At 47.1% G+C, this 15,092-nt stretch overlaps 1 protein-coding gene and 1 long non-coding RNA gene across 3 annotated transcripts in view; one reads left to right on the plus strand and one right to left on the minus strand.

Moving 5' to 3' along the window:
- LOC147573082 (uncharacterized) overlaps positions 1–15,092 on the plus strand; it is a 38,154-nt gene that overhangs the window by 11,752 nt on the left and 11,310 nt on the right. The gene's annotated exons all lie outside the window — the stretch shown is intronic.
- The window catches only part of VPS35L (VPS35 endosomal protein sorting factor like), a 118,424-nt gene that overhangs the window by 4,414 nt on the left and 98,918 nt on the right, over positions 1–15,092 (minus strand). Inside the window, exons 28-30 of one of the 2 annotated variants that reach the window (XR_015245701.1) lie at positions 8,258–8,423; positions 5,675–5,734; positions 2,410–2,517 (exon numbers count right to left, since the gene is read on the minus strand). Coding sequence is in view for 1 of the 2 variants with exons in the window: in XM_086692934.1 (XP_086549060.1) it covers positions 2,399–2,517; positions 8,258–8,423 (285 nt within the window). In the remaining variant the exon portion in view is untranslated. Of the gene's footprint in view, positions 1–2,398; positions 2,518–5,674; positions 5,735–8,257; positions 8,424–15,092 lie in introns of those variants that run through there. The other variant, XM_086692934.1, reaches the window with a different exon arrangement.

A 15,092-nucleotide genomic window follows, 5' to 3' on the forward strand; every position in this document is an offset into this window, starting at 1 on the left:
GTTTATTTTTATTGTGAGCTTGGGATTTTTCTAGGCTATGGTCGTTTATGCTGTTGGTGGCCACCTGTGATTATACCCAGCCTGTTGCATCAAGTTGAAGAAATGTATTTATTTTCAAGCCATGTGGCAAATTTTTCTTGAGTGTAAGCTGTTAAACACATACCATTGCTCTGAGGGCCCTGGGTTTTAAAAATCAGGAAAAGGTACTAAAAAGAATTTTTCACGGCAGAGGAGCAGAGGGGGACCTGACTAGTGAAGCGAGTGGAAGCTGAAGGTGAAGGACTCCACTCCGTGGGGTAGAAAGAGCTCTCGCCTGAAAACCACCTATTTGTGCAAAGGAAAGCTGGGTCTTTAACCCTAAGAGTGTTTGAGAAAGGCCTCTTCTAATACTCACTGGTTTGATAAACCAGTTTCTCTGAAGAAACTGGGGTTCTGATTCTGCCCCTTGCCCAGACAGCCAGGCGCCCTCAATGTGTTAACTTCTCCAGAGTTCTGTAGCCCTGTGTCCAGAAGGGTCCCCAGGTTGGCGGGACACCCCCAAAGTACACTCCCTCCCTAGAGAGGGCTGTGACCAACTCTGGACCCAGGGCAGCAGTTCTGTATTTTCCTTCTGCCTCTTGGACTGCTAACCCTAAGGCTGGCCCTGAACTTGGCAGGGACTGCTGGAGAATGGAGTCCAGAAAAAATACCTCTGTCTCTAGCACCTGCTTGGACACCCTGGGGATGATGGGAACCCAGAACACAGATGTATGTCACACATGCGTACACCCACAGCTGTGTAATATTCTGGTGGTCTTCTGGTGGGGCAGGGGGATAAGGGCAGTGGTGGTGTTTTATATAGCCCTGGAAATGAGTAATAATTTAACTTGAAATCCAGTTTGATCTTACTCTGTATTCAAAGGACTTGATGGGGTGGGGATGCAGCAGCAAAAACTAGGAACCAGAGAATCTGATGAAGGGAAGGAAGGGGAAGGCTTAGAAAGCTACTGGGAAGCAGGCAGTCCAAAATCTGCCTTAGGTTTGGGAAAGGGAATTGAGCAGGACACAGGCAAGAACAGGGCCTGCCATGATGAAATCCAGAACGAGCCGTCAGGTTGTCTCTTGACAGTTGGGAATAAAAAAACCCAAAATGCTCAGAGCTTCAAGCTGACAGCTTGGAGTAGTAAATAGCAAGACCCCGGGAGCATGTGGAGGCAGAAACAAATTCAAGTGCCAGCTGACCCACAGAATGCAGAGAAAGGTCAGGCGTCAGCTCTGACTCCTCAAGTACTGCCGGCCTCCACCCCCTAACACAGTAACAGAGATGAGCCTCGGTCTGAATAACTAACTGCCTCGGCCAAACCTGAGACGGGCTTCTGGGAACCATCTGTCACCCACATGTTTGGGTTGAAGCTGCAAAAAAGGAAGTCATGATTGGTCTAACGGGAAGGGAACCAGGTAGTTCTGTAGATTGGACTAAGTGAAAATTAACATTAAAATCAGTTAAGCATCTAACTTTATGGAGAACATGGAAAAACTGCTCTAAAAATGTAAAAGATCTAGCATCTGATACATTGGTGTATTCTGTGGGTAAGAACATGGGTTCCAGAAGACTGCCTTGACCACATATCGTGTGGCTGCCACTCCAGGATTTTGTCCTTGCCTGTAAAGTTTAAAGGCACAGCTGTTCCCACCTCACCCGACTGTCCTGAGGTTTAGGTGAGACAATGCATGCAGAGTCATCAACACCACACTTAAGTAGAACAAAGGCTGGAAAAACAGAACCTACCATCATAGGAGGACAATAACCACATGCTTATCTTACAAGATAAGCAGAAAGGCCTTGGTTGAGGAGGGCAATGCAGTCGTTAAAAAACTACTACTGTAAGCTGGGAGGTCTGTAGGTGGGGACCCTGGTGTTCATTCACCAGAGGAAACCCAGGGCTGTGGAGAAACCTCTCTGAGCCTCCATCTCCTTTTCTGTACAGTAAGAACAAACACAGCACTTGTACCTTGGCATGAAAAAAACGCAGGCAAAGCACAGGCTGTTTATTCAGTATGTAGTGGTCAAGGATTTGCTGTATGCCAGCCTCAGGGTGTGGGGATGCTGTGGTGAGTGACAGACCCTAGAGACTTAACCTCAGGCACAAGGAGGTCTCCAAAACTCATGGCGAAAGGTCCCTGTCCCCATGGAGCTTAAATTCTGGTGGGAGAGGCAAACAACTGAAATAAGCAGAACATTTCAGAGAGTGACCAAGTAAAGTAGGAGCAAAAGCCCCGGATGGAGCACTCATCATGTCTGCACATAAACACACTATTCACGTGAATGAGTTTCCTTTCCAGAATGAACCAACGTTTGCCCTAGAAACTTGTGCACTCAGAGCAAGCAGCAGCAGGGGGACAGGCAGAGGGCACCTACCTCATCCTTGGCCAAGGTTTTCAGATGCTCCAGGATCTGAGCCATCACCGTTTCACACAGCTTGTTGTTTTCAGCCAGAAATTTGGTGTCTCCCCCATAGAGGCTGTCGTTGGAGTCAACTGATGGAACAGACCAGAGCAGTGAGCAAAATGTGGTATGCCCATTCAAAGGAATATCATTTAATCATAAAAAGGAATGAAATTCTGACACGTTAAAACATGGATGAATCCTAAAATCTTTGTAAGTGAAATGTGCCAGACACAAAAGGGCAAATACTGCATGATTCCTCTTTTACGAGCTATTAGAATAGGTAAATCCATAGAAGGAAGTAGAATGGAGGTCAGCACAGGCTGGGGAGACAGGGAGGGAACAGGAAGTCACTGTGTATTGGGTACAGAGTGCTGGGATGATGAAAAAATTCTGGAAATGGACGGTGGTAATGGCTTCACAACATTGAATATACTTGATAAAACTGAATTGTACACTTAATGATAGTTAAAATGGTAACCTTTATTACTATGTGTATTTTAACAATTTTTTTTAATGTAAAGTCTTAGTACAAAAAAGTCGAGATCTCTGATTACAGAGACCACTCCAAAGGATTTATTTATTTTAAGAAAATAATCAAGGGGTGCCTGGGTGGCTCAGTCAGTTAAGCATCCAACTTCAGCTCAGGTGATAATATCATAGTTCGTGAGTTCGAGCCCCACATCGGGCTCTGTGCTGACAGCTCAGAGCCTGGAGCCTGCTTCGGATTCTGTGTCTCCCTCTCTTTCTGCCCCTCCCCTGCTCATGCTCATGCTCTGTCTCTCTCTCTCAAGAATAAATATTGAAAAAAAATTTTTTTTAAAGAAAATAATCCAGCAGGTGCCCAAAGATGCACATATGTGATGTTTGTTGTTTTGCTGTAAACAGCAGCATTCGTCATATGTTCATTGTATGTTCATTGTAAACTTGTTTAAAAGGGTGAAATGAGAAGTAATGTAAATGTCGATCAACAGAGTTTTAACTAAATGCTCTGTTACAATATTAAATACTAGGAGGATAATAAATGATGTGATCTATAGTTGCTAATTACCATATACTATGTTATACTATTAGTAACAGTTACAAGATACTATCAATTTTAATTTTTATTTTTTTTAAGTTTATTTATTTTGAAAAGAGAGTGCATGAGTGGAGGAGGGGCAGAGAGAGGGAGAGAGAGAATCCCAAGGAAGCTCTGTACTGTCAGTGCAGAGCTGGACGTGGAGCTTGAACCTGTGAACCATGAGATCACAACCTGAGCCGAAGTCAAGAGCTGGACACTCAATGGAATGAGCCAATCAGATGCCCCAAGCTACTATTAATTTTTAAAAAGTGACAGAACAGTATCCATAGTAGAGCCTTTATATAAATATAGCACACAGATATACATATATCCATGTATATTTCCTAATTTATAGTTGCTTAAGAACCAATTTTTAATTATTTCCTTTCAATTTGTCTGAATCTTTTAGAGAATGGGACAGAGGCGCCTGGGTGGCTCAGTCGGTTGGGTGTCCGACTTCGGCTCAGGTCATGATCTCCAGGTCCATGGGTTAGAGCCCTGCATTGGGCTCTGTGCTGACAGCTTGGAGCCTGGAACCTGCTCCAAGCTGTTGGATTCTGTGTCTCCCTTTCTCCCTGCCTGTCCTCTGCTCGTGCTCTATCTCTCACTCTCTCAAAAACAAATAAACAAAAAAAGAGAACGGGACAGATAATAAGCATGTAGTAATTAATTGATAAGATAATTTCAGACATGTCTTATGTACATTTCTAGTTGCTGTTTCAAAGCAGTACATTGAATACCTGCCTGTCTCCCCTTGAAACACCAGCTGGCACCATTTTGCTCCTTGTGTGCAAGCTCTCTCACTTGCTCTCTCCACACACACACACACTCACACATAATGGGTTTTTCTAGCCAAACCATTTGTGAGCAGATTGCAGACCTGTTGTCTAAGAATAATGAACAACTGCTCCCCAGCAGTCTGCTTGCGCCCCGGCTTCTCTGTCCAAAGGCAATCTCTCATCCAATTCTGCCTGTTTATGGGCCTATGTCTCAACTACTATCCACCATTCAGAGGATGACAGCTATTCTCTTAAAAGAATGTAACAGACTGTGATTCTTGTAAAAGAATGTGATTCAGCCAGTCACCACCACCTGATTTTGCAGGGCAGCAAAACTGCAGCTGGTGAAGGAATTTCTCACATCCACTGCTGAGGACCAGAATAGTTCTTGGCATAAATTCTCAGTCTTACTCCGGGTTGGAACCTACTCTTTCTGATTAGCTCAGCACTGGAAAAGAGAGAAGGTCTAAGACTGCCCATGGCCAACACTCCCCAGGCGGGCCAGGCGTGTGTTCAGAGCAGGCTGCTCGCGTGCGCACACACACACTGCACCTCCTGGGTAAGGGTCTGCTCTGCACCAGATTCCACGCTAGGAGCTGGGGACCCAGTGGGGGCCAAGGCTGATTTGGTTCCTGCCTCAGAGAGCTCACAGACCATTAGCAGATGCAGACCAGCAAACTGAAAAGCCTGTACTGAATGTCAGAAGGGGGCAGTACAAGGGGTTATGGGATCCTGAAATCTAGGCTTGGGATGGAACTCTGGAATTAACAAGGACAGGCTAAGCTCCACAGCTTGAATTCACTGGACAAATGGGAAAAGGGGCTAGGGGGCAGGATGAGTTTTCCATACTTGATAATGATGGAGGGAGCAAAGGGCCAAGTTGAGAATTAAAAGGAAGTTGGTCAGACCAGTGTGTATAGTGGCCCCGAGAGTCCCCTGAGGGAGACATGATATCCCTGGCAGGTGGCCACTAAGAATAGCCCACAATCCCTGCATCTGTCTTGCCCTGCGATCACGACCCTGAACGCTTCAAGGGCCTGGCAGGTGACATGGAGGAGCAAAGGGGCTACACTGGCTTCACAGGGGCATCCTGGATTGTGGTCTTCCAACTAGCTGGATACACACTATCTGCATATTAAATAAACATGCAGGGGCACCTGGGTGGCTCAGCTGGTTGAGTGTCTGACTCTTGATTTCAGCTCAGGTCATGATTCCAGGGTCGTGGGATTGAGCCCCGTGTCAGGCACCGCGCTGAGCGTAGAGCCTGCTTGAGATTCTCCCTCTGCCCTTCTACCCGACTTGCATGCGCTCTCTCAAATAAAAGAATATAATAAAAAGTAAATAAAAAAGGAACACTCCATACACAGGAAGCTTTCCCTCACACATCAAACACATCTACTCTCTCACATTTGTAGGAGAGCACTGGAGTTCTTGCTCCAGGAGATCTCAGAATGTCATCGGATTAATCTAGAAAGAAAGTAGCAAAGGAATTCTTTGTAAATGCAAAAAAAATTTGACCCTAGTTCTTGAGAAGTTCTAACCTGTTTCAACACTGTAAAAGGCTGCCTAGAGTAAGAAAGGGGTGGGGAAAAAAAGCGCCTCCCTTGGCCCCCTGGGCCTCTCTCCTCCTAAGACAATTGTCAGGTCGCACTTGCACATCCAGAGTAAACACAGCTGGGCCAAGAAAGAAGGAAAACAACCCACCCAGGCTTCCATTTTCTTCTCTAAAAGCCAGAAATCTAGACTCCTGTCTATTGCACATAGCCACACTCCCTTTGCTTGCACTCTGGCTCCCAGTCTGCCAGCTGTATAGTTTAGACAGAGGGTTAAACGAATCTGCTCAAATAGGAGGATGAGGAGAGGACAGGAGACAGGAAAGGGCTTACCCCTCTAACAGGGCCCAAAGTTTGCAGACCCAATTCCAGGTCAGTGCCTGGTCCTCAGAAGTGTCTCTACTGTTACATGTGCACTTGGCAAAAAAGGAAATAAAAATGCCAACCAACAGGAGAGCCGGGGTGGCTCAGTCAGTGAAGTGTCCGACTTCAGCTCAGGTCACGATCTTGCGGTTTGTGGGTTTGAGGCCTGCATCAGGCTCTGTGCTGACAGCTCAGAGCCTGGAGCCTGCTTTGGATTCTGTGTCTCCCTCGCTCTGCCCCTCCCCCCCCTTCTCTCTCTCAAAAATAAAAAAAGGCAACAAATATAGGAAAAGGTGCTCAATCTCATTGCTGAGAAATGCAAATTACATTCACTAAAACAGCCAAAATGAAAAAGACTGACCACACGGAGGGAACAAAGGGAACACTCATTCATGCCTAGTGGGAGTGTCAATTGGTATAACCATTTTGGAAAACTGTGAGACAGTATCTACCAAAGCCGAACATAAGCAAATCCAATGAGCCATCAATTCCACCTGTAGGCATATTGCCAGTGGAAATGTACACCAAGAGCATGTATAAAATGTGTTCACAGCAGCACTACCCTCAACAGCCAGAACCAGGACTGTTGGAAACATGCAAATGTTCATCCCGGAGGGAATGAATAAATTCTGGTATGGTCACCGGGTGGAATACTACACGGCAATGCAAAAGGATGCACTCCAGCTATGCACGGCACAGGTGAATCTCACACACACAGAGTATCGAGTGGAAGAGGCTCGACACCAAAGAATGCTTGCTAAACGATTTCACTGACATCAAAAGTCGAAAACGTACAAACTAATCTGTGATGCTGGAAGCAGAGTGGTGTGCCCTGGAGGGGAAAGTGGGGGCGATGACTGGGTGGGGGCATGATCTGGGTGGGGGTTACCTGGGTGTGTTCACTTTGTGATGATTCATTGAGCTTTCCAACTGGCTGTATGTCTGACATATGTTATGATTTAATTAAAACACTGTTATTTTATAAAAGGAGGCAGCATGACGCATGCTCCACAGTTCAGGGTGTGACTTGCACTTCCACCAATAACCGGCCACAGGCCCTGGAGTAAACCATGGCGTCTCTCGGAGTCTCCCCTTGCTCACACATAAAATGGGGATGTAAATGCCTGTCTTACACGCTTCAGGGCCGTAAGGAGTACAGAAGAAAGATCCGTGGAGTCTGGGGTGGGCCTTGGCACGCAGTAGGAGCTCAAGTCTTGGGTGCTGTCATCATCCACATCAACCTGCCTCCCTAAGTTACATCTTAACTATTATTCCCCAAATGCCAGCTAGAGCAAGCGTGAGAGTTGTAGCAGAAGGCCCTCCCTTAGCACTGCAAATGTGTTTCCAGAAATTTCCAAGTGGAGAGACCATTGCTTAAACCCTAACGTATGCAATTACTGGCCAATGCACTTTTCGCAACAATAGGGCCATCGTGGGAAAACCGATAATTAGAACGGAGGGTCTGACAAGCAGGTGGGTGCTTGGGCTCAGTGGGCAGATGTCTGGAATTGGGACTGTCCTGTGTTACATCCAGGATGTGAGAAGTCTGCTTTCAAATTCCTGGCAGCAGATGCAGAATAGCTGGTAGCACGTGGGGGAGGCAAGGCCACCTCCTTCCTCCTGAGCATCTGAAACAGGGATTCCCTGAGCCTCAGCATCACCTGAAGAACTAGGTAAAAACACCCAGGGTCCCACCTGAGTCTGTGATTAGGGGCAGGCCTGGGAGAAGCTCATGCCTGTGGACATCAAACCACCTTTCTAGGTTATTCTGTAGCACACCAGAGAGAGCATGGAGTGAGTGCTTGGAGTGCTCCCCTAAACTTGTCAGGTCGTCAAAATGATTTTGGATATGTTATAGACAAAATTCTCCGGCCTCTTCTTGGGGTTCCCAATTGAGAAGGGGCAGGATGGGGCTCAGGGATCTGCTCAGGTTCTTACTTGGGCACATGTAGTGAGACCCTGGACTAGAAGTTTCTGGTTCGTAAAACACTAAGGGATTTAAAAACAAAAACATTTTACTGGACTTTCGTGAAATTCCAGCTTGGTGTAGTCCAGTGGGAGGGGCCCCCGCTACCTTTGTCTATGTGGTAGAGATAGGTCTCCTGGCTCATGGCGGATAGGAGGTGCAGGACACAGGTGTAGATGCGGATTTTGTCGTCACTGTTGTCCTCCCAGGTGTAGTCCTGGATCACGTTGAGAAGCTCTCGGACAAGGAACAGGACCCCATGTTCTGGATGATCCTAGCGGAAAGCCAAAAAAGGATAAATAATGCTAGATAGGAAGCAGGAGGAGAAACCAAAAAAACAAAAAATCCACCGGGACAGAAGCCCGGGTCCCTCCCTTTAGCAGCTCTCGGGGAATGGAAGTGCCAGCTACTTTGCAGGCGAGCCCACTCACAAGCCTGCTCAAACACCACTGAGAAAATGGACAGGATAACGTTCATCCTGCCGACGAGCATGCCCCAGTCTGGGGAGATGAGCTTGGAGAGCCTCTCTGGGTCCAAGGAATGAGGGAGGTAAGTTACCTGTCAGCTTAATGGCCCGTTTCCAAAATTACACACTGGTTGTATGTGTAGAGCAGTAAAAAGTCCTGCTCCTCCGACTCCAAAAGCAAGATTGTGGGTGTTGTAGCAGATCCAACATCGGAAGCCACCTGCTTTGCGTAAGCCCCCAGTGATCACTGTCACCAGCAAGGGCACCAGCATTAAATATAGCCTTGCTCTTCAGGGCGTTCAGTGACATTAACAGCTAACGTGAGGACGCTCTCTTGGGAGAGGAAAAAACCCAAGAGGCAGAGCGCAGAATGGTGTTCCTCAGATGCTGAAATGAATCGGAAGAAAGTGCCGGATGCCACGAAGCCAGCAACTTAGTTCACTTCCAACAAGCTGCCTGCATTTCTGTGGCTCCCCTTCTGAACATGCTCCATGGAGGCCTACCGCCAAGAGTCAGTGCCCAGCTCTGCCGCCATCGTCTTGCTCACCCGGTGGCCACACCTTGCCCTTCATTCACTCCAGCCAGCACCTTTATGTCTCCTGGGCCCAGCTGGACCACTCAGAATCCTGCCAGGACACAGTGGGCATGCTCAAAATGGTTCTGTGAGGACCAGTTCAAGAAGGATTATTCATCGAGACAGGGGCAGCGTGAAGGGAGCTGGAGAGGAAGGACAGGCGAGGCACCCGGGGCCTCACGACAGCAGGAAGCCCTTACCGACCCTGGACTGAAAGCACAAGGGGGGTAGGGGCGTGACCGGAAGTGCAAGACCCGCAGCTGGAGACGGCACCTAGCAGGAGCCGCAGCCTCGGGTAGAAGAACAAGGCCGCTGCCAACCCACGGCCGCATCAGGGGACGGATGCCCCAAACTCACTCTCCTCCCGCCTTCCAGTCTGCTGTTGGTCCTGCCGCTGGCTGAGCGACTTGGATACCAGAAGGGAGCCCAGGTGAGGCGGTCCCCAGGGGCCGGTCTCCCACACACATCTCCACGGAAGCGCAGAGGATGCTGCGGCCGGCAGCTCGCGTGCCAAGGATGGCTGGCTTCCCGGCCCTACCGCACCCCCCGACTGGAATCTTCATCTGCAAGACTTGGCCACACTGGCTCCTCGACAGCCTCCAGATCCCATCGTACACGCCAGCTCCTCAGCGAGGCCTTCTCCGATCAGCCAGTCAGAGCCTTGCTCACCGCCGGCCCCCAGTCTCCATCACAGACCGTCCTGTCTGTAATTCTGCAGTGCAGTTCTCAAGTGACTTCCTCACTCCCGCAGTGAACTGCCCCACAATATCTCTTGTTTATGCTTATCTTTCATCGTCGCCTGTAACCCAGCACGACAGACACCTCATCTGCCGTATTTGCCGATACACAGCCAGGACTGCCCTGGGAACACAGTGTGAACGGTGCCCCGCCCTGTCCCTGGTTCTAGGACAGTGCTGGGCGCAGGCAAGCACCCAGTAAGTCATGGTGGTTGGATTACAGTTTGAGCACCTTCTGTGTGCCAGGCGCTGAGGTGGCTACAAAGACGAATAACAGTAGCTAAGTTTTATGGTGGCTATCGTAGCTTTTCTGTGTTCCAGTTAGATATGATCATGACCACCCCCCCCACCCCCAATTTCACAGATGGCAGATGAGCCACAGAATGGTTAAGTGGCACTGCTGGTAGGTGGAGGAACCAGGGCTTGAGCTCTGACAGTCTGGTTCCAGAGCAGAGATTCCTAACTGTTAATACTGTATTTTTCTTGCCCCTCTCTGACTTTATGGAGCTGGCTAACTAGGGGAAGCCTTACATGTAAGCCAGCTATTTTGTGACTATTGTTTTTTTAACCTTTGCTTTTTTTTAGCAAGAAAGAGCGTGAGCAGGGGAGGGGCACAGAGAGAGGGAGACACAGAATCCAAAGCAGGCTCCAGGCCCTGAGCTGTCAGCACAGAGCCCGAAGGGGGCTTGAACTCAAAAACCACGAGATCATGACCTGAGCTGAAGTCGGGTACTTAACCGACTGAGCCACCCAGGAGCTCCTCCATTGCCTACAATTTTTAACTGAATCAAAATTAGGCCTCTGAACTGGTAACACTGAACCTGTTCAATCAAGTCTGTATGTCCTACCAAATGTTATAGAGAAGTCTGTCCTCCAAGAGGCTGACCGCTGCTAACACCACAGCAGATTACTTCAAAATGCTCCGAAAGTGACACCGTTTGCCGAAGAGAGGCTGGCCTGGGGAAATGTTTATTTCTGCATTTAAAATGACTTTAAATTTTTTTTCTAAACAAAATGAAGTCTTTTAAAAGCCTTGTACACGGTTGGTAGGACCGCAAAATGGTACAGCCACTATGGAAAACAGCATGGAGGTTCCTTGAAAAATTAAGAGGAGAACTACCAGGGTGCCAGGATGGCTCAGTCAATTAAGCGTCTGACTCTTGATTTTGGCTCAAGTCATGATCTCACAATTAGGAGATCAAGCCCTACAGTGGGCTCTAGGCTGGATGTGAAGCCTGTTTTAAGATTCTTTCTCTCCCTCTCACTCTGCCCCTCTTTCCTGCTCATGCTGTCTCTCTCAAAAGAAAAAAAAAAAAAGAACAGATCATATGATTCAGCAGTCCAGCAATCCCACCTCCGGGTATTTGTCCAAAGAGTTGAAATCAGGATCTGAAAGAGGTATCAGTATTCTCATGTTCGCTGTGGCACTATTCACAGTAGCCAAGATGTGGAAACAACCTAAACGCCCACTAGTGGATGCATGGATAATGAAAAGGTGATATACATACACAATGGATTAATATTCAGCCTTAAAAAAAACGGAAATTCTGTCAAATATGACAACATGGATGAACCCTGGAAGCCAATAAGTGAAAGAAGCCAATCACAGAGAAATACTCATGATTCCACTTACATAAGGCATCTAAAACAGTTATGTTCACAGAATTAAGAATAGATGGTGGCTGCCAGGGGCTAGGAGGAGGAGGAAATGGAGAGTTACTCATCGATGGGCTTATGAGGCACCTGGGTGGCTCAGTCGGTTAAGTGTCCAACTCTTGATTTTGACTCGGGTCATGATCTCATGGTTCATGGGATCGAGCCCTGCATCAGGCTCTGTGCTGAGAGCAAACAGCCTGCTTGGGATTCTGTCTCTGCACGCTCTGTCTCTGTCTCTGCACGCTTGCTCTCTCTCTCTCTCTCTCTCAAAATAAACAGTTTTTTAAAAATGGGCTTAAAGTTTCAATTAAGCAAGACGATAACACTCTAGAGAGCTGCTGTACAACACGGTGCCTGTAGTTAACAATACCGCATCACATACTTAAAAATGTGTTAAGATGGTAGATCTCTTGTTAAATGCTCTAACAATAATAAAATTAAATTTAAAAAATTAAATAAAAGCTGTGACACGAAAGGATATGATCTGAACCAGGTAAAAGCGGGATGCGGGAGTTGCCTTCATACTAAACCTACTCACAAGAGACGTGCCTCACGTGAGGCCCATCCTGGGGCCCCGGAGACCCCAGCCTCGGCTATTCAGGCTGAACATCTTCCATATTTATTACTAATGCTGTATTCCACAAGACGGATGGAGGGTTGCTAAGCCTCAGCCTTGAGCTGATAAAGTGCCCTGTCAACGTTTCAGGCTCAGATGGTGCCGAACAGACTCCGGAGCAGCACAGACCTGCTGCTCTGCTGCTCACTAGCTGTGCAACCTCAAGCTGCACGGGCTCTCCAGCATGGGCGCCTCACGTGGAAAAGGCACAGTGATTCCTACTTTGCAGGGCTTGGAGGAGGAGTCCCAGAGACTGAAGGCTGCTGAAGGTCTGCAGGACAACACAGGACACGGGGCAGGCAGTCACACAGGCTATTCATCTCCTGATCTTTACTAAACCCCCATAGCAGCGTGCACACTGATACCAGGAACGAGACAATCCGCTGAGGCCAGGGGGACATTCTGGTGAATGCCAATGGACCAGGCAGGCGACAGAAATGGGTCCAGAGGCACCCATGGGAATTGGAGAGAGTGCACATGCCTCTTCCTTCCTCCACAGCATGGGCCAGCTGCCGCGGGTCGGAGAATGTGGGCCCCACATGGCAGGATCTGATTTCTCAAGAGGAACTAAAAAGCTGGGTTTTTCTGTGATCTACCAATTTTTAAACGTGGGTAATTCATACCAAATGTTTTCCATCATTGTGTGGCCAAAAACCGTGTCTCTGGGCTGGATGCCACCCACTGGTCATCAGCATGCAACCCCAGGGACAGAGCTTCTGGGTCAAAAGTACTTTCAGATCAACTGTTTCATTCAACCTCATAGCAGCCCCACCAGGCAGGCATTTGGGTGACATTTTAGAAAGGTGACAATTATCTGAGGCTCTGAAGAGTTACAAAACGTTCCCAATGCCATAAGGCTGCTGAGTCACTGGGTCAGACGGCACTCAAGTTTCTGACTCCAAGCACAAGGCTTTCGTCCAGTCTCTGATTTTTAACATGAAGAAAATCTCATGTGTAGAAGGAAAATGCATCCCAATTAACCAACAAACAATGACACTGATCAGCTTAGATTACTCCTTAGAAATGCTGCGGTTTTTTTCTTCTTTTTTTTTTTGGTCCCCTCACTTGACAACTAGACTCTCCAAAATACAGAGAAACTGTTTATACAAAGGACTAAGAAGGTGATTTGAAAACAATGAGGTCAGGCGTTGAGCACTGCCTCCTGACCAAGCCATCTTGTCTCCCCAGAACCTGGGATTTCAACCTGGACACTTGGAAGCTAAGTCACTCTTTGTCTCCTTGGCTCCACTGAGAATTCACACGCCATTCCAAATGCACATTTCAGTGGTTAGTATACTCCCAGAGCTGTGCAACTGTCACCACAATCAATTTGAGAACATTTCTGTCACCCCAAAAAGGAACTGTGTACTCATGAGAGAGAGTTGCTTCCTGGCCTGAGTGCAGAGGGATGTTTTTTCAAGTGCAGTCCTGGACCATCCACACATGAACTACTCAGGAGGCTTTCAAAAGTGCCAATTCAGGGCCCCATCCTAACCTACTGAGTCAACCTCTCTGGAAGGGGGCCCCAAGAATCTGTATTTTAGCACGGATCCCAGATTCCTGTACACATTTGGCTCAACCATGTTTTTACCTGGACCCTGTCACAGCCCGGTGAAGGCTATGGGCTCCTCAGGATATGACTTGTAATACAGAAAATACAATAAATAAAAACAAAAAAATAAAATAAATGCAGAAAATAAAATATGCAAGACCACAAAAGAAATATAAAACATACTCATCAAAATATTTTTTTCAATATATTTGTTATATAATGTATTCTATTAGTTCTTGATGAGTATGTTTGATTAGCAATTATGCTAAAATATACTTGTCAATTTTTTCAATGTATTTGTTATACCGTATTCTATTATTTCTTGGTGAGTATGTTTAATTAAGTCTTCTGAAATATCTGTCACCTTAAATGTGATATGAACAAACGGTTGATTTCTTTGGTGACAAATTCCTAGCCCTGTGACTACCTGCTACTGTGGCTCGTTGCCTATATAACTCACGATGGAAAAAAACCAAAAAACTCACAAGGGAGCAAAGGGCCAGTTTCAGTTTCACAGAGATTTGTAAAAATTGAGATTTTTTTTTTCTCATCTAAATTCATGGTTGCCCTGCCAGACTCTCAGGAAGCAAGCAGGGAGACCGTAGGTTAAGAACCTCTGCTAGGGTGAGGGTCCTGGTGCTGGGTCTGGAGAGACAGAAGCCTGATTCCTGCCAGCCCAAGCCTGACTGCACATCAGAATGTTCCAGAAAAAACCCCAGCATCCTTCCAACAATGTCTTCTTTGATCTCCACTATCTCATTTTGGTTTCTAGTACTTGCCATCAAAAGAACATCACCATCACCTTTTACAGGGTTGGACTATTCTAACCACATGTGTATACTCACTCACTTAATCCTCACAATGACCTGGAGATGAAGACACTATTATTACTCCCATTTTATAGATTAGGAAACTGCAGCCCAGACATGTTATATAATTGCCTGAGCCTACAGGGCTAGGAAGAGGGGGAGGGGAGATTCCACCCTAGGCATCTTGGTCCGAGGCCTGAGTCCTTAACCCCTAAGTGGCACCCACTTGACTATGTACAGAACCACAACTAATACACCCAGGATACAAAATGAATGGAAAAGACATTGAGTAACTTAGGGATGCCTGGCTGGCTCAGTTGGTAGAGCATGTGACTCTCGATCTCAGGGTCTTAAGATCGAGCCCCGTGTTGAGGGAGGAGATTATTTACTAAATAAAAGTAAAACACTGAGCAATGTAAACCTCTGACTAGAAAAGCAGCACATAGACACAGATAGAATGTCCCTGCACTTTTAGGGCTAAAGATGTACATGAGGCAGATCAAAGAAGGACATCACCTATGGCTCTTCTGGCA

This window comes from Puma concolor, chromosome E3, assembly GCF_028749965.1.
Source record: "Puma concolor isolate L17-30 chromosome E3, mPumCon1.1.hap2, whole genome shotgun sequence".
In the NCBI taxonomy this organism is placed as follows: Eukaryota; Metazoa; Chordata; class Mammalia; order Carnivora; family Felidae; genus Puma; species Puma concolor.